The following is a 25,155-nucleotide window of genomic DNA, read 5'->3' on the forward strand; positions in this document are numbered from 1 at the left end:
TGTTTTCCCAGCACAGAGAGGGTGGCATGGAAGTTACCAGACCAGCAGCTACACTGCAGCCGAGTCAGGCTGTGGATGTTCTCTCTACTTTAGCCTGGGTAGTGATCCAGACCCACCACAAGGAAACAGATAAGAAAGAGAACAGCAATAACCATATTTGCAGACACACAAAAAGCTATTTAAGCAATGCCTCCTCTACTAAAAGGCAGGGGTCCACACAGATAAGCCCTGCAAGCATAGAAATCAAGCAAAGAAATGGTGGAAGAAATCAAGCAAATAGCCCTGAATGCCTCGTCCCAGTTTGCTGGACCACAGTGCATTTCACACACACCAGAGTAAACGATCAGGTGCGTTTCTATCGTTGGTGTAGGATGGAGCAATTTTAGACACTTACCCTTCACACTCAGATTAGTTTTGATTAGACTTTGATTACAGTTAATGGAGGGGATCAGCACTTACAGAGTGTGCTCCAGCCCATGCGAGGTATGAGTTGCCCCTACATCTCTGACTACTGACTACAGATGGATTATAGAGTGATTAAGGTTTATTTTCACTTGCCATTTAGCTGAAAGTCTGAAGTGAGACTCCCAGGAACAGCAATAATTTGATTTGCAAGGAAATACTCAGGGACCAGCTAACAGCAGGGTGGTTGTAGGAGACTGGCAAGATTTGTGCATCCTTGTGCTGCCACTGTTGCTGACATGCTGTGTGACAGGTAATTTCTCTAATATCTCTGGGTTCCTACTTATTTCTTTTTCATTAAATCAAAATAACTCCACAGAACTGCAGTGTGGGATGAAGACAAAGTGAGATTTCACTCCTTATTGTCTGTGAGATACACCAGGCACATAATTTTCTTGCAAGTCAATAAGACGTATATGACAAATGTCGTGATATTCTGAATCTTTTTTATAAAGGAAAAAAGAGACACCTGTGCCTAATTCCAGCTTCCAGCACCAGGATGTGAGAATGCCAGGTCCAACCTCCAGATAAATGCACTCACTCAATTTCAGTGTTTATTTGGCTTTTCAAAGAGATATAGGCTGGTTCATCTTCTTGATCTTCCCATCCTCTACATTCCCTCCTGAGGGCACAAGTGCAGCACTTGATGTTCTAAATTGTGATGGTTTTCTGCTGATAAAGAGATGCCAGTTCAAGAGGTTGTTAACTTCTATTACCAGAGCAACAAAGAAGTGCTGAACAAAAGTAAAGGTCTCCAAGGCAAAGAGCACAGAGTAAACTCAACTTCTCCCATACCCAGCCATTGTCTGGTGAAGGGCAGCACACAGAGGGGCTCCTTGGAGGGCTATGAATCCAGGGATAAACCCACACATCCAGAAGCCTTGTTCTCTCACAAGGGTGGAGGGGACAGTGCAGCAAACAGCTTTGCTGACTTATTAATCTTGTTTAAGCCACCAGCACAAAACAGAAAAGCAATGCTGTCATTGCCCACAGCACTACTGCAAGCCTCACATTTAACAAGTGCCAGGACAGTGTGAGAGAGGTGTCCATCATTTGGGATAAAAAAGTGGCAGGGTCCTGCACAGCTGTGCCCTACATGTTGCTCCCTGGTGTATCTAGTCCTCCAGGACATTGGACTGGAGGTGAGGAAGAAGAGCCATGACAATGACAGACCAGCAGTAGCTCCAGGGTTGCTTATCTGGTTGTGCAGGATAACCCAGGAATGTGGGGCTGGGCTCCAGCTTTCCCACTCCAGTTAGCAGGGCTGATGTTGTAACAGGACTAACCCTGCCCTCAGTCTAGTGTGGGAGCACATGGGCAGAAGGGGGTTGGATTTTGGGATGTATGCATGTCTACATGTCTCATGCAGTTTTCTGAACCTGCACAGATAAGAGTTGGAGGAATTTGGCTAAAGTAGTAGACTTGGAAAAAAGATCATTTAAAAAATTTAGGCAATGCGTATTTAAAGTACTCAGTGTCTTTTCCTATCCCTTTCTCCCTCCTGAGTTGCCAGAGTCACTGTCATGGACCTTTCTGTCTTGTGTTCAGAAATCCATCTCTTCTACAGCAAAGCCTATATCGCCAAAAATAGCTTATCCTGGGCAAGTCCTCTCACCTGGCTAACCAGAATGACTACTCTAAATGAAGAAAGGCTTGTAAGTCAGGTCTAATTTGTCCTCTTTCCTCCACTGGACTTTATGACAAGACTTCTATTCTTACCTGGTCTTACATTTCTATGTGGTTCATTTTTTCCCTTCTCTTCCTCCTCACTCTGCTCCAGTCAACACTGAAATAATATGAAGCAGAAACACAAATTTACCTTTTCATTTATTCTTGAGCACTGGTGACTTCTATTGTGGGAACACAATTTCACAGACCATTTCCATCCTATCTGTCCCATCCAAAAAAGAAAGAGCTTAAGTCATGGTCTGCAACAAGCAGATGTCTCCTTACTTCTGAGCACAGCAGCATTGCATAGTCCCTGCTCTGGGATTTGCCCATAAATATTTCCTGTCAAAAGTGCACTTCAAAACTCAATGCTCAGCCAGGCTGCATGGAGCACAGACCAAAGGAATCCTGCATTTGCTATCACAAGCAGATTACAGCTGCAGAAACTTCAAAGGCTGGCTCTGAGCTCACAGCAGGGTGTACCTGTGAAGGCTAAAGCCAGAGCTCAAAGCCCAGGCTCTGCAGCAGATGGCCCTGCTACTCCAACCCTTCACCCAAGGACATCCTTCTTGTCGGGTCAGATCCCCCTTGCCTTCAGCACTCAGAAGTGAGGTCCTCATGGCCTTCCTTGTGATGCTTATTTGTAGAATAAACCAGAACACACTTTCAGATGAAGGCAAAGCTCACATGGGCAGAAGGCATCCACTACCTTGTTAATCATAAAAGTTGTAAAAGTTTAATACTTTTGTAAAGTGTAAAAGTGATGGATTTTTAGCTTAAAAAAGCAAGGAAAACGAGCAAATTCCCCAAGATACTAATTAAAGATATACATGAAAAAGATGTCTAGGATTTATAGGAAAAAATAAATGCCCTTTCTTGGGACCACAGATGTGTCATAGTGTTTAAAACCTTGCAAGCAGCTAAGGGACAGTCTCTGAAAGCACACTTGAGACTTGCTGTTTCAGAGCAGAGGAACTGTTGAACCTGCACAGTATTTTCTCATATTCTCTCTGTATTGGAGTTACATTGGTGTAAATACACAGAGAGCTGCAGTGAGATTTTGATGGCCTGGTAATACTGATGGCCCCATCTACTTTCTCCTTCCTCCTCTCTTTAGAGGCCTCATGGGATCTGCTGTTCCTTTACTTTGGGTAAATTTACCCTCCAAGAGTAAATGAGCCAATCTCTACTTAGTCCTCCTGAAGATTTTAGTATATTTATATATTAATATATTTATATATCTTGCATAAATTTCTAATATCATATCATGAAATTAAAGAATAAAGAAGGTTGGGTGGTCTCTAGGCTAACTCCTGCTGAAAGGTAAGGCAGCTGTGCAATCAGATGAATTTGCTCAGGTCTTTATAGATGTAAACTGGTTGAAAATAAAATACTATAGAACTTTTTCAAACCTAGTTTAGGTTTGAGGTATCATGGGTCGGCACTCTGGATGTGTTGTGTGTCACTCACTGCACCCTGTGAACTGGATACCTGGACTGGCAGAAGAGCACAGGTGTTGTCATCTCTAGGGCACATGTTCCAAATAAAATTTCCATTGAAACTTCTCTCACCATGATGGCAGGTCAGTGACTTACCTGTAAATGGTGTCTGCTATCAAGCCAGAGACCATCATAAAAAGCTGCTCTTTCATGCTTTCCTTTGTCACTAAGTCACAGTAATTAGCCTGAGTGAGCAGGAGCAGAAGTTGAATTGTGTTATAAGCTCCAGAAGATGATGCCAAGGTGTGCTGGGCCATTGCTCCCCATCTAACTTGGGGGCAAGGTGCTTTTGCCTGGTGTCACCACTGCTGGCTGCCACTGCTCTCTGCCTGACTGAGCTGCCATGGACAGAAAGATGGGAAATGCAGCATTAGCAGGACACAGAGCAGCAACAACTCTTCTTCATAGTCCTCAGGAAGACTCTAGAAGTATGTTGCCTTTGGCCTTTACCCAGCTGGGTGTCATTCCTGGAAAGCCTGCAGAAACCACAGGCCAGCAACAGCCCCAAACTTGTTATAGTGGCATATTTAGGTGAAAGTACTTTGGCATCCCAAAAATTGCATCTGGATCTCCATCTCGGTTTCCTCTACTTGAATATTTAAAGAACCCACCACTTCAGCTGAGCTATGAAATACTGAACATAAAATTATATAGTCTATGCCTTGTATGTAATTTATAGTCAGCTGCTTATCTCCTATTAATAATGTAGCCTTTAGGCAGCCATAAATCTCTAGATTTCACAGCATCCATGGGAGTGTGTAAATGAGGATGAGATTAGACACTGTTTGTGGAGAAACACATGACTGGCAAACAGCAATGATTTTCTTTCAGATCACATATTTGAGAGACAGAAGGCTTGGTAACCTAATTTCTCTAAATCACAGGCTCCTGTGTTTGCCTGCTGCTTGTTTTATAATAGTTATTATTTTATCTTTTGTTTTGCTGGCAAATGATATGTGAATCCCAAACACCAAGGGTCAGTACAAGAGGAGTAGCAAATCTCATACAACATTTTCATCCCCAAACCTTGCACATTCCTTTCCCAGTCCTACTGGGTTTTACAGTAGGAGGGCAACCCAGAAATGGAATTATATTCTTATTTTTCATGCAGATGTACCTGGGAGAAATGTTTACACATAAATAAAGAGGTGTCAGGTCTGCTTTTTCCTGCGACCTTGAAGGAGAAGATGTCAGGTGAGAAAGAAGACTCTGGTTCAGGATTCCTATCCCTTACATTTTAGCATCTAATTTGGCCCTGAAAAGCCCATGGCAAGACCAGATTCTTCTCTGCCACCTGCTACAAAAGAGCACTTTGTCACTTCCACACCTGATATCAGTCAGTCTCACCTGCATGCTGAGATACTACAACAGGGGCTGACAAAGGCAAAGGCTGTGCTCGGACCGTGACCACAGAAGTGTTGAGGATGAGGACAACACATAAGGTGATTGCATTTTACTCTTTTGAGTAATTCAGGTGTGCCCTGGACTTCCAGTGAGTCTCCAAGAAAACTCATCTTTTCAAAAGGTGATGAAGAAAACCAGAGAAAGTCACAAATCCAGATGTCTAACCCCAAAGACAACTAAATGTTATTTTTTACAAAACCCATATCCTTGTTGGCAGCTAATAATTATACTACAAGGGCAGAAGTGAAAGTATAAACTATAGAAAAGTATAATTTCTCCTCTAAATAACCTTAATTTCACAACATCCCTTGAAGCTATTTTCTTCACCTGCTAGAGCATAGTACAAAGATATTTCCAGGCTAACAGTGGTTAAACAGAAACAGGGACAAGAGCAGTAGAGCTGCATTAGTGAGACACCAATACTCAACCCAGTCTGGTGCTGCTATCTAGACATGGATCATGGCCTGAATCCTACATCTATTCCACTTAGCAAATTTGCAGACAAATTTGTTCCAAGCCAACTGCTGTATTGGTACTTGTAAACTGCAGCCCAGATGAGCATGTGAATCTATTTCTGCTTTCTGCAAAGCCTGGACTACTCCCTTCAAGTTTGTCTTTTCCATTTCTGATTCCCCATGCAAAAAAATTCCCCACCACTCAGGGACACAGGGCTGTTTCTCTATAAAAAGGGACAAAGAAACTCAACCCAAACTCAAAACAGCCTTGTTTATATTTTCCACTAACATATTTTTCCCAAAATTCTTCCCATTTTTTCAAAAAGCAACCACCTCTACATCTCTATGGAGCAGAAACTCCTTTTACATATGCATGCTTTTCACAAACTGACCTTCTACACAACTCCCATCAACTGCAAACTGGATGGACCTGACAGACGAATGTGCGTGATTTTCATTTCCTCATTTGTCAGAGCCAAGTTTCTAAACACCTCTAAAAGCATCTCAGAGAATATCTGTCTTGGCATCACTGCAATATTTATGGTTATTTAGTTAGCAGATATAGAATATAATGTAAAAATACATTTCATTGCTGTTATCTGGGTGAGTAATTTCCTTTTGTTTCCTTCTTCCTGTCTTGAAAGTGCATTTGTCTGAGCACAAAACAAGTGAAGACAAAGAATATTAAAATTCTTCAAGGGAAGGGAAACAAGGTGCATATTCATGCACAGGGATATCAGAGGCAGAGAAACTTCTAACAGAAATGCTCATGAAATCCCAGCTGTAGCATGGCTACAGGAGCAGTCCTTTAATTTGCTCTATTGCTTTTTGCTCCATCCATGGACAGCTCACCTGCTTACTGTTGGGATGAAAAGGGGTTCAGCACTAAGTCAGAAAGGACCATGCTTCCAAAGATAAATCCTTAAACTTAAGGCAGGTATTTTGTAAAGAAATTAACTAGATCATTAATTTGGGATGTAGGGTCTCCACACAGAAACTCACTATTTCCTGCACGCATGTGAAGAACAGCTCAGAGCCAGAAGTTGTGGGGATGGGAATGGTGGTTGCAAAGACCCAGTAGATGGAAAGCAGAGGTTATTATACCTCCCAATCTGAAGGGCCCTGACCCCAGTCTTGCATCTGAATTTAATCTCCTAGAGTTTTGCTTTTCTTGTACAAGCCCATCTTTCTACTTGGAAATATATGAATAATCTCTTCTAGACTAACACATATCATTTAGCATAATTCTTACAAGAGAAATTCAAGACCATTTCTGAAGACTGAGAAATATTCACTTTTTCAATGCGTATCTGCAATTGCTCCTCAATTCAATTGAGGTTTCATGCAGTCCCTTTTTCTCCTTGCTGCTATACACAGATTCCAGACAATTTGATGGAATAAGCTAAGGCAACTGTTCCTTTGTACATATGAAATATTTATCTGTTCTGTGGCTCAAATATGAGGCTCAGCACAGAAAGCATATTAATTTCATTCAGGGAGGGGAATGCACTGTGCTCAGAAGAAACAAGGAAACTACTGGTGTGAGAAAGCTGAGGGAAGCCCAGGCTTGAACAGAGTCCTCATGCCAAATGTATATGCTACAGAAATCCCATGTAGCTCTGTAGCTGAGAGAATATGGATTTTCAGGGTGGAATGTGATTCCTAAATGTTACATCTGATATCAGTATGATTCTGTGATCCAGTATTAACCACATTTGCTGTATGGATTGGAAAACACACAGAGAGGCATGAGCTCCCACATTCACAGGAGCACTCACCCACTGTCCTTTAAAAATTTACTTTACTTAACTCACTTAATTCACTTAACCCAATTCTATAATAAGAAATAATACTTGATCTATGACTGTTGAGATTGCGTTTATAAAGAGTGAGCAGTAAATCCAAAATCAATGGTCTTTACACACCAAAGGGAAGGGAGAACCTCCTGGTGTTCAGGTAGCAGCACTGGTGAGTTCCAGCATCCACAATCAGGGAACATTCCCAGTTCTTTTTCTTGAAGATGCTGTACCTTCTTGTTATTGTGTTTGTTTATTCACCATTCACGGGATGTTTTGCACATGATGCAAACACACTCTTCTTTTTATTAATTATGCCCTAAAAGCCATCTTCCCTAGGTTTAATTTGTGTAGTGATCAGTAGCTAACTCTGTGTGCAGCTCTGGAGCCTCAAGCATCTTCCTGTGCTTCTGCTACAGAACTGTCCTGCTCTCTTCCTGTGGGAACACTTTCTCTGTGGCTCTAACTTTTACAAGAAGTCTTACATTTGCTTCAAAACACCAAGACATGACTGCTCATATGCAGAAACTTATGGGGTGGGATTGCTTGACTCTTCTAGCCTAAGCAGCAACTATGTCATTACCTGTAAGAGGAAAAGGTTGTGCTCTTGTGGTTCCTTCCCTTGACATAAATAATGTACCCCAAATAATACATTTTACCTGTGGTTTCTGTAAAAGTAAATTTTTTCCATGACATTTGTCTATTTCCCTGATTAATGCAGGAGCTGATCACTGCTTTGAGTGATCAGCTTTTTGTCAAAAATTTGCCTTCTGTACCAGGATAAGTGTCTACCAGAGAATGGTTTAAAAAAACTATGAAACTGGTATTGGGAACTGATGAAAATGTGCTGAAAAAGTTTCTTAAACTTCTTCTATTACATTTGCACATCCATTTGAATAAATAGCTAATGGCTAGTTAATGCTCCAGTAACTGAAAGAATAAAAAGCCCATCTTTAAAGGCTCTTTGGAGGAGAAATTATCTCAAGTCAGAGGAAGGTTTGAGGCAGTACTGTTAATGTCTTTTCTATATCTCTGAAACATTTTATCAGTCTAATCCTATCAATGTGTCTCTACTTTCACCATAAAACAGGCAAATAAATCAACATTTTCATTTTACATTTTCCCCTGAGGTCCAGTGATTGCTGTTGCTGAACTGATTCAGTGGAGAAAAGCATTAGCAAAAGTGTTTCTGTGCTCTCAGCTTTATCTTTTATCCCTGAGAACAGAAGAATTTGCAAGTATTAATAGGACATGCAGGTTGTGCGTTGTAGCATAACACATGCAAATGAACATTGAAGATGTTGAGAGAGATGACGTGTTACCTTGGCAGCTTGTGTGTGATATGCAGGAATAACCTTAAAAGCCAAGGGTTATCCTTTATCTGACTCTCTTTTAACTGGAATTCATTGTTGTGAGAAGCCCACTTTCCCCTCTCTGGCTGACTCAGCATTTGGTCAGCTGAGATGGACTCTGTTGAATACTGAATTAATTTGCAATTTCAGTAAATGTACATTTCCAGCCACTGCCTTATTATATAGAAAAGAGTAAAGATAAAATCCACATTCATACTTTTACAAAGGAAGATGAGTACATTTAATGTGTGTGGTGGACCTTACTGAAAACATTAGTTTTATTTCTCTATCCATGGAGAAATAAACCATTCTTTGACACACGTTTGTAGTCTAACTGAAGAACTATTGATGGGGGAAGTTACCCACCTCCCTGATGGCATCTCACATTAGCCAGAGCCCTCCTTTATAGGTGCCGATTTCTTTCCATTCTCCATAGGAGACCTGTAAGAAAACTGCACTCCCAAAACAGACACTCCTACTTAATCTTTTGTTCATGAAATATAGGTCACTTTTCTTTTCATTCATGTATTATATTCCTAGAGAATACGGATCCACTCCAGAATCTTACACCACGTGATGTGTGAAGCATTCACCTTTCCAGCTGTACTCCAATTCTTTGTCCTCTACCAGCTTATGTCAGACGTGCCAAATGCTATAACTGAGCTGTATAATATGCCTAATCCTAAGGGTTCCTGTGTTTCACTGTGATATTGTGTCTTTATTCCAGCTCTGAGGCATTCTATAGCTCTTTTTTCCCACAAAATGTTCATTAAATTTGAGCATCAATTATTTCAAATGCATGCACTCCTTAGAATTCACTGCTTAGGGTTTTATTTTCCTACTGCAAATACAATTTCATTTTGCAAATTACCTCATTATTAGCAATTTGTAGGGTGATTGCCAAGAGTTTTCAGTAGCTCCTTAACAAAAATAATAGCACAGAGTCATAAGATTTGTAAGAAGAGGCAATACCTTTATTAGACTGCCCACATATCTGGAAAAAAAAGAAGCGTTTGGCATAACATCTCTTTGTCATATCTTGTCTTGCATCTCGATCAGACCTTCTGTTTCTGAACTCTATACTTTTAAAGTAGTGAACAAAGAGCTTTCAGCAATTACTCTGCAAATGGATAGTAATGAGGCTGTTTGCAAAGGGAAATTGTGTTTCCAGCAGGAAATAAAAACCCAATATACTAAACTCCGAGCAGAGTTGTTCCTTCAAAATAAATGGAGGTCAAATTTATTGAGCAATGGTGCTGGTGACCTAATGGAGTGACCTTGGGCCTGAAAGCTTGTGTACTTCCTCCATCTGTAAGTCTAATAAGAAATACTGCATTTCTTAGACACTTGAAATTTCTTGTATCTTGTACTGTCACAGCTACAATATTACTACTACTAAACAATAGAATTGCAGTATAAGTAATTAAATCTATGTCAGTCCACCTGATTTGGGAGTGTCTTCATATCAAGTCAATTAGGAAATAACAGCCAGAGGGTCTATTTCATGGTTCATTTGCTGCTGATCTCTAAGGGCAAACTATCTAACTAAATTATTCAGAGCTGTGTCTGGAAACACGTCTCTAATCCTTAAGTCCCCACAGAGGAGAGAATGTTTTAACCAACTTCCTTTAATATCTTAATAACTAAATCTATTCATATTTCCTTCAGGCTGACAAAGAAGGGCAAAAATATTATGAGGTATTTAACACTTCCTTAGACTGCTACATATGCAGTCTGGGGGTGGAATTAGCACAGCATGGAACAGTGCCTCCAAAAAGAGAAAGATTCGTGCCCCTGTGATATAACCATGTCCCAGATTTAGTCCAAAAGTAAATTTTATCAAAATTAAAACACAGCTTCAATCTCTTCCAGCTGCACCTTGGATGTACTGGGAAAAGAGGGGTAAAAGGTATGGCACCAGTTCCCAGTTCTGAGGTTACATGGGAATGTCCCTCACCCCGATGCTCAAGTTGGACACAGGGCACCCAGAACCCCTGAACTGGCAGAAAGTCACAATCAAAAAATTAATCACGTTCTTTGAGAGCAACATTATTGTTCAGCAACTGTCAGAGAACTCACCAGCCAACTCAAATTTTCTCTGGATCAAAACCTTTCAGAAGCTACCAGAGGCCAGCCCAGAAGTCACAGTTCCAGCTCCTGATCTGATGTGCTGTCACCCTAAACAGTGGCCATAATTCTTCATAATGGGGGTGGGTTCCCCTTGCTTCTCTGTACAAAACAGGGAGTTGGCCTGAGGGGGGAGTTAGGCAGTTTGAAGTCATGGTTTAATTTCCTTGTAATTGCAAGTTGATTGCTGGTTTCAATTACATTGCATTCATTTTGCCTCTTGTGACAAACATTTTTTTAACTGGATAAACTTAAATTAAAAGAATGGTATCAACTGAAATTAATTATCAACTAAGCAGACATTAAAAAAAAATAACACCTTGGATAATTTTCCATATATGTTTGTTTTATTTTAAAGTTAAACTAATACAACCTTTACCAAAAAACTGCAAGACATATTCTTAATTTCAGGTGGGATTGTTTGGATTTTTGTGGACAAATACAATAAGTGCAGAATTTTGACATGTTTTTACCTTCCATGTCTCAAAATCAAAATGCTTTAAGAAAGAAGAAATTATTTTTTAATTCCTTAAATTTATTTAAAAAGGATTAGGGCAATTTCACAGTTTCCTTGATGAAGGTTTGTAATTTAGCATACATTTCATTCTCCCCACATCCTAAAGACCACACCTATGCCCAAGAGTTGCACAAGCAAGAGGACAGCACATGCCTGGAAATGTAAAACATTGAGCTTGAGGCAAGCAATTCACAGGAAAGGTAGCCTGGGAGTTTTGTGCTCAGCCAGGCTGAGGATAATGAGGGTAATGATGAGCTGAAGGAATGCTCGTTTTTCAGACCCTTCTTAAGTTATTTTGTAAATGTTCCCGAACCATTCTCTCTGGTAGCCCCACAGCAGCCTGTGCAGGCAGCCCGGGAGGGACCTGCTCTCAGGTACACTGCAGTGAGCTTGGACATGCTGCAGCCACCTGGTGCTCCAGCTCTGAGCCTTTCTGTCCCAGACATTGGAGCTGCTCATCTCACTTGACTTCAGATACGTAAATAGCGAATGTATTTCAGATAGTCACACTCATGGTGGTTCAACAGGAAAAGAACAGTTTGGCTGGGCTGTTCTAGATACCACTTTAAAGTGAACCTTAGAAATAGCCAGTACTCATTCTCTTTTGTAGTTTGGGGTAATTTACTCATCCACATATATCCCTTGATAGATCTTTGCAGCAAGGCCTGAGGAAAACATTTCTGTCTCTGACCAGTGCAAATGTTGTGGGGTCTATGAGTTTTAAAACTCCCTACAGCAAATGTCCAGCATAAGAGAAACCTTAGACCTGAATGGAAAATGTGTAGACATAGATAGGAAAATGACATTTTTCAGGGACTAATCTATATTATTTGTCTCATTCATTTCTTAAATGAGAAGAAGCAATGCCGCCTATGACCCAAACACATCGAGACAGTGGTGCAGAGGTTAAAAGTGACTGCTGGTCTCTAGTGGAAACTAGTATTTTGTTAATTGTGGAGAGGTACAATCTAGTGACACTTTGCTCTGATCTTTCTCATACTAACTTTTAAATTGCCAAATTTCAACGTCCTTTCTGTCAATCACATATGAAACCAGCTGTGCTGTGCATCAGGTCTCTGTTGCTTGGTCTAAGTGTTCAGCCAAGCAGAAATAAGTCACTTTGACCTCAACAAACCACATTGAGCTAAAAATAAAAGAGAATTAAAAGAAATGTGCATTCTCAGGGTCTTTTCTGATATTTTTCAAGATAAGGCATCATATACACAGATGAGCCTGTTGGACAAACATAACATATCCTGTTATATTATTATTGAGGCTCTCCATTAAAGTGTTTTAAAAAGGCATTGCCCTGGATATGTAACAGGAAGAGTAGGGGGGAATCAAAAAATAACTATATTTTTCTGTTACATAAAAATTTTCTCATTTTTCAGTCTTAAATCAGGAGTTTGGAGTTTTTGCAGCACCATCTAGTGAGACTAAGGAGGTTTTACTCAACTTTTCAGAAACTCCAGCCTGTTCCCTCTTTACTTTTCCATTTCTGTTTAATCATGATCTCCTCATAGTCTTTGGGGCCAACAAGCTGTGGAAGAAGATACCTTCAGTGCACCCAATAGTCCTTGTTACATTTCTTTCCAAACTACATGAAATGTCCCAACTACCAAGCTAAAAAACTGCAGGGCTTTCATCAAGCCTTGCTATTAATGAATTGCCTCCTAGCTAGTGAGCTGTGCCTTGTTTAGAAAGAATAGACTCTGCAAACAAAGAACAGAGGCATGTTTTAGAGGACACGAAAAATGTTCTTAGATTTAGGGATATCTGTCATCATTCCTACCAGGAACTGTTAGTGAGGGTGTTTTCTATAGGACAACATCTACACACACAAATCTGTGCCAGACACATGAGAGACTCTGCAAAATATCCTTCCTGGCCCAAAGATGTTGCTGACAAACAAAACCCAGTCTGATTCCAAGCCAGTTTAGATGACGCATATCTTTCCCTAGGCTGCTCATCCTCTTAAAAGATTTCCAGTGCCTAATTAGGATGAAAACTTATTTGTTTTCCTCATCTATTCATTCCTTGTTAAAAAATCCTGGAGTGTTTTTCACTCAACCAAGGCATTGTGCAGAATTAGAAATATTTAAATCTATTTCTCATACTGCCTCTTCAAATAGAGGTTTTGCCCAAAGATAAAATAAATCTCCCCTTCAGAACTTCGTTTCTGAAATTTTTCATGTCATCAAGACCTGTACATTACTGAGACCAAAAATATTATAAGATATCCAAATAAAAGCAACTCATCTGCTTCCAACAGCAGATAAGCACATTTTTGCAAGTTATGTGACTGTTGGAAAAATTGCTTCCCCTTAGGAAGATGGAAACAAATGACATAATTCACTACATAAAAGCTATGATGTTATTTTATGTTCTTATCTGTACCTGCTACTAAAACAGTCATAAATCTGCAGTTATTCCTCTCTTATCTGAAGCAGAAGGAGTTTGTCCTCCACTTGCACAATAGAATCCTCTCCTCCAGTAGGATTTGTCCAGGGAGCTGACAGAGTTGAACTGCCTGCACTGGGCTTCCAAAGATTTCTGCCTTCTGCCCTCCTTCTCTTATAAATGTCACTGCTACTGCATCTTCATTGCTGAAATGCTGCAAGCTGGAACACAAAGCATCACTGCTTTAGGTCTTTTTAAATTATCCTTTATTTTCCTTGATAGCTTCTTTTACAAAATTCCTATTGTATAACCGCTTTACACAGGACTAATCCATTTCATGAAGTACAAGGGAAGGAGAATATTCAAAGGCTCAAAGGAGGCAAAGTTCATATTGTCACTCAGCCTCTTAGCTAACAGCTGATGAGATCCAGAGGCTCCTGTCTGTCCTCTCCCCAAGGGATGAATGTAAAAGAGCTGAGCTACAACTCTGAAATAGACTTGCCAAAAATACCTGCTTTAAGGGTTGTAGGTTTCCTCTGAAAACTGAGATATATAAAAGAATTTGCAGAGTGACTTATGACAGCCTGACATCATCTCTGGGAAAACCAATTTGCAAAAAACAGGTATTTTTACTCTAAAACATAAGATCCTGCCTTCTTGTGATAAGCATCTTTCTTGCCTATAAGCATCTTACTATTATGATTATTATTACATCATATTTTGTGAAAACATTACTTTTTGGAAGTGCTCCTACAGCATCTAGAACATGTTGATAAATGATACATTAAAATGCCTTAGTGAGTTTATACGTAATCAGTGGGTATATTAATTGCTGCCACCCAGTGGGCTCATTTGTAGGCTTTGGCTCACCATACTATAATTTAATACATCATTGTTTGGTTAAATGATTTCATCCTTTCCATCTCAAAGATGGTGATTTATTTTCCTCTATCAGCAGCCACTAAAAATGAATGTTTCAAGTTGCAAGCTTTGGTTAACTTAGAACATGTTGTCCTACAAAAATCTTTTATTTCTTGTAGCGTGGGAACAGCTGTATGGAAGGCAATTATACTTGAGCTTCAAGTTAACTCTGTGTGAGATTACCTGCTTTGCCTTCTGAACCTAACTGCAAAATCTAAGGAAAATATTTTTCTCCATTTAAATGACAAATATTCTATCAGAACTCCTATAAAGTTGTTAAACATGTTATACAGAGGGAATACTTTCTTGAGAAGTGCTGATTTTTCAGACCCTCACTTGCACTAGGGTTCTTGTGGCCTTCAAGTTATGCACTTGACAGATGTCAAACAAGAGTTTGCAGTTTGTCCTCCTGACCTGCAGCTCCACTGGTGCCAGCAGCAGTCACAGGCTCTCAGCCACCTCAGGGCTGGCCTGGATAACTCTGAAGTGAATAAACTGGCTCTTAAAGCTGGGCTGCTGTATTAACAGCTTCTACAATCTATATAAGTGTTATGAATAATGAAATAAGACACTGGCAATGACAGCACATTATTGAGGAGCTGTTAAGTGCTGCATTATGATTTTGTTTTAATGCTGCTCCTGGATGAGGGAGCTTGTGTGCCTGTGCATGAGGAGGAGGAGGGAGAGGAGGAAAGCTGCTTCATATTCTTCTTGTTGACCTATATTTTTAATTTATCTACTTGTTTAATTTAGAGCATGTCACTTCCAGCAGGACTAACCATTTGGGGGAGGATTATGCTGCTCTTAATTTTTATGGTCTCAGAGGTCTCGTTGGACTAGTGTTACAACTAGATGCCAACAGTGACAAAATTTCTGGGCTACCCAGTCCTAATTTGTACAGTACAAGAAAGACATGGAACTCCTGGGGCAACTCCAGCAGAGGGGCATAAAGATGATAAGGATACTGCATCATCTGTCTCATGGGGAAAGGCTGAGGGAGTTGGGCTTGTTCAGGCTTCAAAAGACACAGCTGAGAGGGGAGTTCATGAGTGTTTGTGGGTATCTGAAGGGAGCCAGGCTCTTCTCAATGGCAATGAAACAGAGGCAAAGACGGGAGCTGCAACACGTGAACATGAGAAGGAACTTCTTTTATGTGCAGTGACCCAGCACTGGCACAGGTTGCCTGAGAGATGGAGCAGCCCTCACTGAAGGTATTCCAGAACTGTCTGGATGAATCCTGTGCCGTGTGCTCTGGGATGGCCCTGCTTGAGCAGGAGGGGTGGATCAGAGGGCCCTGCTGGTGGTGCCTTCCTACCTGCATTATTCTGTAATTCCATGATTCTGTAATCCTACAAACCAAGACTGACACATCTGAGGTGGGAAGGAGCAGGAGAGGGCAGGGATGAGAATAAACAGAGTCTTGACTCTGAAGAAAGTATAGGTGGCTGTAAATTAGATTCCAATTTTGCCCTACAATAAGAAGAAAGTTGGGGGGAAATGCACTCCAAGTGTAGCACCTGAGGATGTGCAGATCACAATTTCAACCCTCCAGCTCCTTCTGTGCCAAAACCCAGTGTCACTTTTACTGACCTTAGCCAGAGTACTGCAAAATAAGATAATGCTCTGCAGGAATAAAGGTGAAAGCAGTCGGCCTCAGTGTTTTAAAGAAGCTAAATAAATCTACCACAAGAAATCCAAAGTATCTGGAGATTGAAGTGGAGGAAGGTATTACACCCTTACACAATATTGCTCAAGCTCAAGCACAGTATGGGCACAGAGGCAGGGAAAGAGATTTATTCCAGCAATGACAGTGGAACCACTTCTATGGCTAAAGACACTGGGAAATAAAATCACCTTTATTGTTCATCAATGGTAAAAAAATCCTTTTGCTTCCTAGCTGTAAAGCTTTTTACCTTTGATGCTACAGCAAGTGACCAATAAATCACATGGTAAATGCAATTTCCTCCCAGATTTTTAATATTTCTTCATTCTCTGGGTAAGCCTCAGCTGGAGGAAAAACAAAACTCTGTGGAGTTTACCGGTTAGAGGTGTTACAATATTGATTTCACAGAAGGTCCCAGATCCAGCTTGTGGTTTTGTCATCTGTTCCCCAAACAAGATATAGGACCAAAGCAGCACGTGTTGGGGACCTCAGATGATACAAGAAATATCAGAAACTGATAAAACTGAAGGAAAATAGATGGAATTCAAAACTTTCTATAAGAGAGGCAGAAGAGAAAAAGACGTAGTAAGAAATTGTTGAGGATTTCACAGTTATTTCTCCATCATCCTGAAATGAATCCTCTATTCAACCGCATTCCAGACTGTCGGCATCAGAACTGTTATTTAATGACCTGACCATTAATTTTACTTGTATTATGGCAGCCAAGTTTCACCAAAAAATGCTGAGACTCAGAAACAGACCTCTTTCTTTAAAGAGAAAATGTGAGAGACAGCAGTGATGCATACTGGGAGAAATAATTAGAGAACTGATTTGTATCCAAGACAAAAAAACTAAGGACATTGGTAATCTTAGATTTATAAATGTAAAGTGAAATAGAATTCCATTATCTGAGCTCTTTTTCCAAGTTCAAAACTGAGACAGACACAAACCTCTTGACTTACCTGTTGACAACTGAATTGTATTCCATAAGCTGTCAGGTGCCTGTTCTTGCCAAAGGGATGAAAAAAATATCATATGTAGCTTTGGTAATAATATTTCTCTATTTATTTCTTTTTTTCTTTTTTTTTCCTCAGCTCCATTCAACCCTCCCAATGATGCAGACAGTATGGTCAAATTTGATGCCTATGGAGATGGGATAGGCCGATACAACGTGTTCAATTTCCAGTTCACTGGAGACAGATACTCCTATGTGAAGGTTGGTCAGTGGGCAGAAACTTTGTCACTAGAAGTGGACTCTATCCACTGGTCCAGGAGTTCTGTCCCTGTCTCCCAGTGCAGCGACCCCTGCGCTCCTAATGAGATGAAGAACATGCAACCAGGAGATGTCTGCTGTTGGATTTGTATTCCCTGTGAAACCTACGAGTACCTGGCTGATGAATTCACTTGTGCAGACTGCGGACCTGGAAAATGGCCCACAGCTGACCTGACTGGCTGCTATGACCTTCCAGAAGACTACATCAAGTGGGAAGATGCTTGGGCAATAGGTCCCGTTACCATTGCATGCCTGGGCTTTATTTGTACTTTCATGGTCATCGGAGTGTTCATCAAGCACAACAACACACCCCTGGTCAAAGCCTCTGGCCGTGAACTGTGCTACATTTTGCTCTTTGGGGTCTTCCTGTCTTACAGCATGACTTTCTTCTTCATAGCCAAGCCTTCTCCAGCCATCTGCACCCTCCGTCGCTTGGGGCTGGGAAGTTCCTTTGCTGTCTGCTACTCTGCCCTCCTGACAAAAACAAACTGCATCGCCAGAATATTTGATGGCGTAAAGAACGGTGCTCAGAGGCCCAAGTTCATCAGCCCCAGCTCTCAGGTGTTCATCTGCCTGAGTCTCATTTTGGTACAGGTGGTGGTGGTGTCCGTGTGGCTGATCCTGGAGGCGCCGGGCACCAGGCGATACACGCTTCCCGAGAAGAGAGAGACTGTCATCCTGAAATGCAATGTCAAAGATTCCAGTATGTTAATGTCCTTAACATATGATGTCATCCTCGTGGTCTTATGCACTGTTTATGCCTTCAAAACCAGGAAGTGTCCAGAGAACTTCAACGAAGCCAAGTTTATCGGTTTCACAATGTACACAACATGCATCATTTGGCTGGCCTTTCTCCCTATATTTTATGTGACATCCAGTGACTACAGAGTAAGTCTTTGGACATCTGTTTCCACAAATCATATGCAGCACTTTAAAGAACCATGTCAGCATTCACTAAAAGCTTTTTATCACTTCTTTTGTCCCCTGGGTCCCTTGCAAACAAGTTCTCTTTCAATGTTACTAGACTTTGGCTTACTTCTAGGAAAGATGGTCTCATTTCAAAAAGAGCATGTGCAGTCAGAGCTGGAAGGGATTAAAACTGTTAGTCTGATTGCAATAGAGGCATTCCATATGGATTAAGTATTCATTTGGGTTCATCACTATATGAAGTCACAGTCCCAATAGAAAAACCCAGTAATTGACCTAAAATTAGTCATAATGAGTTATTTGGCAGAAATCGAGCTTAAAATAAAATCTGCACTAACTAGTCTCCTCTGCAAAAGAATCTGCTATTAAAACATGATATTTCCTTCAAATAAAAAATATAAGGATCAAATTTCAAAATTTCCTATGAAACAGGGTTGTTTAAAAAAGTTCAACAAACATATTTAAGTACAGAACTTTTTATTCTTTCTGCACTTTATAAAACACATACCTCACTGAGCAGCAAATATTGGTCAGCCTTCACCAGCAAACTTTAGAAACATTAAACTGTTTAAATTGCCAGATAGTGTTGCAAAGCTTCAAGTCCAATAAAATTGTATTTTTGAACAGAAGGAAATTGTTTCAGAAAAAAGATTTGGATCTGCTCCACTGGAAATCTCACAGTTATTATGATGTGAGAAGTGATTGTGGGAGTTGGCCCTTGCAGCAGTTTGCAGAGTAGTTCAACTTTCTGCCAAAAAGAAAGGTAGATTACCTTAGGGGGATGTTATTGCCAATAGTGTGTACATGAAACAGCATATAAGACTGTGGAGTTAATAATGTCATTTAAGATATTTTGGTGTGGGCCACCCTGGAACAATGTATTTAGTACTATTTTACTCATCTTATGAAATGTACTGAAAACCTCTAGAAAACAAAGATAAGTAACAAATGACGCAGTGAGACATGCAGAGTGACAGTAAAAGAGCTAAATATATTTAGTCTAGACAAGAGTAAATCCAGGGAGACGTGATCACAGACCATAAATAATTTCAAGGCAACAAAACGAGAGGAAGGGATTATTCAGTCTCAGGAGAAGTTAGAATAGCAAGTAATGGATTGAAGTTAATGAAGGAAAAGTTTAAGGAAGGCACTAGGGAACAGCACTGGACACACAAAGCAATCAGGAAGACAGAAACAGGAGGAGGGAAATATCAGTGCAGACAGTCACATGAGTGGGCAGTAGAGACAATAATGGCCAAGAGGGGTATGACATGATTGTTCAAGCAGAATTTTACAGCCTTATCTCCTGAGTGGAGTTTTCAAAACCACTTGTAGCCATTGAATTTATATACAAAGTTCCAAATAAACCAACTCAAGTACTACAAAAAGAGCAGAAAACACTTTTAACATCTTTTTGATACTTTCTTGACAAGTCTACACTTCTGGGTTTCCTTTGAAAAGTCCATATTTAATTTCCATGCAGTGTCACGTGTTGACTCTGAATCAACTTGTGCCATCCTAACGTAGCCCTAGTCTGATAGCATAACAATAAACAGCCTTAGAAACAACCCCACTCAGCCTGGAGTTATCTGTAAATTTGCTGAGCATACACTTGATCCCTTCAGCTATGTCATTTATGATGATATTGCACAACACTGGTCCAAATATGGGCACCTGAAGGACAGCACTTGTCACTACTGCCCATCAGGGCTCCGAGCCATTGTCCTCTGGATGTGACCATTCAACCAATATCTTATTCATCTAACAGCCCACCCATCAATGGTGCTGGGGGCACCTGTCAAAGGCTTTACAGAATTCCAGATCAATGACATCTGTAGCCCTTGGTGAAGCCATGCTGGCTGTCCCAAAACACCTCCTTGTTGTCTATGTGCCTTAGTATAGCACATGGTCTAGTGGGATTTCCTCCACTCTGCAGCACACCAGTCCAGTCTGTGAGGCCAGGTTACACACTGAAACTCTGGAGTGACCTGGATTAAAAGGAACCCTGTGGTATGGAGCTATTTTTAACCCAAATCATTTAATTGATTGAGTGTATAATTATGCCAGCACAGCTGAGCTGCTCCAGGCAGCACAAACCATAGCAAAAGCAGGATGGGGGAAGAGGGCTTTCATAGTGAAAAAAAAGTAACTTGAAACTAATTAAAATAAAGGTAGCTTCATTTACTCTTGTTTTGTAAGAAAACTCCTGTGATGTCTTACCTATACAGCACCCAGTTCAATATCCACCTGACCTGACAGCATAGATCTGTGGACAAAATGCAGAGAGGTGAAGGAGAATGTGAAGCTAAGCCATTCCTTTATCATGCAGGCTCTGTTGGATCTTCCATGTTCACTCATCCTGTGAAAACTGAGCACATTCCACGGTGCTTATAACATCCACAATGTGCAAAGAACGAGTATTAAATGATCACATTCATTATCCTCATTGATGACAAAACACCAATTGTGCTAGTGCATATGTAAGCAACAATGTCCACTCCCTACTCTATTTTCCAATTTGCACCAATTATTTCTGACAAGGAGGCATGAGAAGCATTCCCATGGAAGAAGGCTAATCTCAAAGAACTGCAGGAGTATAACTAAGGAAAAATGAGCTGTAGATGTATAATCATTCAAATTAAGCAATAGAGTTTAAAGCAGTTTAATTCAACATCTTAATTAAGGAATCTGCTTGGAAGAAAAGAATATAAACTGAAAATGAGGCAGTAAACTGGCACCTAGTTATACTACTGAATAAAAAGGATAAAAGATAAACAGTGCCAGCAAAGCTATGCTAACAAATCCCCCCAAGGCAAATATTCTAAAATCCTGCATCCTTACAAACAATTCATTTCTGAGCCCAAAAAGTGATCTCTCAAAATCAGGACACCTTTCAGACCCAGTCTGAAAACTGTCACCAGATATTATCTTTACTCCAAATCTCACCTTCATTTCTGCAAGCGCTTACTCAAGTTCTCTGATTAGAACTGGAGTTAGAGACTAAAGTGGTTTTCAGATACATGCTTTGCATGAGACAACTGATGTAAACCCACATAATGTACACTCTGTGTGAGCTGGTTCCCACTGCAGCCAACATTGCTCAGATATTGCATGACAAGCATTACAGAAGGTTCTGTCATCAAGTTAGAGATCAAGGGTAGGAGAGAAAGAGAGCAGATCTATCCTTTCTGTACTAAAACGAGGGAGAACACAATCAGTCTCTCCCTGACATGCAGAGACCCAGGGCACCAACAGCACCAGCATCTCATTCCCATGATACTGGGATTGTGGATGATAAGGATGCAACAGAGGCTCACACCAGCCTGCACCATTGCAAACCCCCAAGACTGTGGTTCATGCTGTTATGTAGTAATGTTTCTAATATTTGGCATTTCAGAGCTTTCCATACTGAAACACAGTGCTTTGTGCCCACTCTCTCCTAGGTACAAACCACCACCATGTGCATCTCTGTGAGTCTCAGTGGATTTGTTGTGCTGGGCTGCTTGTTTGCACCCAAAGTGCACATCATCCTTTTCCAGCCCCAGAAGAACGTGGTCACTCACAGACTCCACCTCAACAGGTTCAGTGTCAGTGGGACCGGGACCACTTACTCCCAGTGTAAGTAACAACTCTGCCACCTTTCTGTGGGGGTGTGGTGGGTTCAGGTAAAGACAAGGTGGGCTGAACTGTGTAACCCTGTGAAAGCATAATTTCCTTTGTGTTTGGAGAGGAAAACACATCCCCCTCACATGGCAGTTTACTCAGAGCCTGCTCTGAAGCTCACTGAAGTCAGCAGAAAGTTTTTGGTGGGCACTGACTCCAGCCTGATGCACACACTGAGAAGACCCTGTGTCCCACTGTCACTCTGGCAGTGTGACAGGAACAGATTGCCTTGGAGAATTCCTGTCAGAGCAGCACACACCCAGGATCTGGGCCACAACACAGCGTGCTCTCAATGGCTCATCACCTGCATTATAAGGAAAGGCTCCAAGTCTGCAGAAAATGCATCCAAGAGATGCCATAAACTGCATCTGTATGCAGAGCATGATCAATAGCCTTTGTCAGTGCCACAGCCTGGAGAAACAATCAGTGTTCTGTTGCAAGGACAACTCATTTGCTCTGATTCCCTTCCTTCCTTCATCTTCACTCTCCTCATCACAAGCAGGTTCACAGCTGTGATTTTGTTTTGAGGCTCCTTTTCTGGGTGAGTTACTCAGACAGTTTTATGGATTACAAAGAGAAAAAAAGAAAAAGGTCACCTGTATATTTGTTTGGGATTTTTTTCTTTGTCTAGCTTAACTAACTTAACTCATCAAAGATGAGAGCACACAACATCCTATTCACAGAGCTCTCTGGACAGCACATCCACCCTGGAAATCTAATTGAAAACCACACTACAATTATAAAGAGGAAGGGAATAAGAAATAGAGGAGGGGGGGGCACAGAGCAAGATTTTTCCAGCAAGTTGACAATAGCCTAGCCTGAGGTTTTTGAGTGTCACTTAAATTTCAAAACTGTCTCAAAAGCTTTGGCACTTCAGATTTCAGACAGAGCATGGAACTATGTATCACATTAACAGAATTAGGAAGTGAAGAGATCCCAGCCATCCCTGGCTCTCCCATCCCAAAACACACTGTGCAAAAATGCCCAGGGTCCTCTAAAAAGAGATCAGCCATCTGGCTCTATAGGTCCCCAGTGTCATCAGCCAGGACTGCATCCAGTCCTGACACCAGAGAGCAAATACTCCTTGCTGTTTTGGAAAATTTAATGAGCTGGCACTATGTGCCTGGAGTGCTGAAAACTCCCAAAAGAACAATCACTTCCCAAAAACTCTTACAAGTGTGGTCCCTTGGTGAAATGGTAAGTCCCATGAGATTCTTTTCATTCCTTAATGATTTTGTGTAAATGGTCTTTCCAAGTTTTTTTAACACTCTCATGCTATTGAATGAGCTTAGTCAGAAAAAAATTTGATTCATAAATACTTTCTACTGGATTCTGGACTGCACTTTGGAATTTGATATTTTTAATGGCTGAATAAAACATGTATGTGTAAGTGTGCATCCTCAGTGCACATCTTCACATTAAAACCTGCACTTTCAGGCTTGTGAACAGCTTGAGGACATTAAGAAAAGCATAAAAATCCAGATTTACAATCTCTTACAACTTCATTGTTTAGAAAGGTTGCTGCAGTTATTTACTTTTACTGCTTTCACATAATTGAATCAGGGCTGCTTACCTTGTTGGGCTTTTTAGACCATGGAAAGACATGGAAGTAGGGCTAACAGGTCCATCACATAGAAAGGAAACAGCCCTATAATTTCCATCTAGAACAATTATTTGGAAAAAATAACACTATCACAGTGACAATATTTTCAAGATGAAAAATCTTCCATTACTCCCTTCTATTAATTTAAAATTATTTAAAATTAATTTCCATTCTTTTTGTTCACTGTTTAGTCCTTTATAAAACTCCAAAATGGTTGTCATCCAAATTGGTTCTAATCTTTATCTAAAATATTCCTCTCATCACTCCTGGGGCTGTCAGCTTGTTTTTTATTTTGGTCTCGATGGCATTTTCATCATTCAGAAATTTCTTAATATCAAACTCATCACAATTAGCTCTAGGGCATTTGAAAAGCCAGCTCCTAAATATTATCAGAGCTCTAGAGGTCAGTGCTTTTCCTATCTCCACAGATTCCCATCTCCATTGCATCTCAGGGCTGCCACCACCTCTTCAGTCCATTGATCATGAATGCCATGAGCACAGTGTCTCTTGATCTGCAAGTGACACACAGAGTTTTTAACACAGCTTCCTGAACCATGAAAACTGGTCACTCTGAGAAAAGGTGACACTCATGATGCTTTTGGGTAGTCTAAGTGTTAGTGTCGAGCTTTGATCATTTTGACAGCTGAAGTCTGGACTAAAAATATACTATAGATTTAAGCCAAATAGAGGCAGACTAAGAGTGTGCTTGGGTATATGACATGTTTTGAAATGTATATATTTGTACATATTTTGTTGGTCCTAAAAATTCCCATTTGGCAGCGTGCTGCCTGAGTTCTGCTGCCCTAGTAGTGTCTCCACATTGGAATGTTTCCCCATTTTCCTCTTTTATGGGCTTCAGACTCATGAAACTTCATGGAGAGCTCACCTTCCTGAATTCATAAGCACCCTCATGATTCAGACTAAGCTTTTACACACAGATGTCACTCATCCAAGCTGGGTCCACATGGAGAGCTGCCCACGGAGCTGAGCTCCTCCAGGTGGCCTGCACAGGGGTCACAAGGCTATAAACGATATAAACTTACTGTTTATAGCCAGAGTGGCAGGTTTTTCCCTCCAAATTTATTTTCCTAGGCCTGGCTCCAAACTGACGGAGCCAAGGCCTGGTTCAGGGGCTCCATGTGGTGGAAAAATCTCTCCTCCAACCCGAGCTTCCAAAGAAAGGCTCAGCAGCCTCTTGTTGTTCAATCTCAAGGCAGTTTATTGAGAATTATCTAAAAGATTTTCTTCTGGGGCTGCTGTGGTTTGCTCACAGCTCAGGCAGAGGCACACACACACCCTGACATCCTCTCTGACTCCCGACTGCTTCTTCTCTCCCCGCCCAGGGCTGCTGCTCTCTTTTATATGGTACATTACGTGTTACATGGTTACAGTTTTTCCCAATGCCTATTACCTATATTAAATGGT

At 40.8% G+C, this 25,155-nt stretch overlaps 1 protein-coding gene across 4 annotated transcripts in view; it reads left to right on the forward strand.

Annotated features, from left to right (window-relative positions):
* Positions 1–25,155, forward strand: part of GRM3 (glutamate metabotropic receptor 3) — a 102,596-nt gene that overhangs the window by 73,986 nt on the left and 3,455 nt on the right. For all 4 annotated transcript variants that reach the window (XM_031506931.3, XM_021531030.4, XM_021531034.4 and 1 more), the window contains 2 exons: positions 17,359–18,425; positions 21,908–22,082. In XM_031506931.3, coding sequence (XP_031362791.1) covers positions 17,359–18,425; positions 21,908–22,082 — 1,242 coding nt within the window. The remainder of the gene's footprint in view (positions 1–17,358; positions 18,426–21,907; positions 22,083–25,155) is intronic.

Source organism: Lonchura striata, chromosome 1A, assembly GCF_050655825.1.
Source record: "Lonchura striata isolate lonStrDom1 chromosome 1A, ASM5065582v1, whole genome shotgun sequence".
Lineage (NCBI taxonomy): Eukaryota > Metazoa > Chordata > Aves > Passeriformes > Estrildidae > Lonchura > Lonchura striata.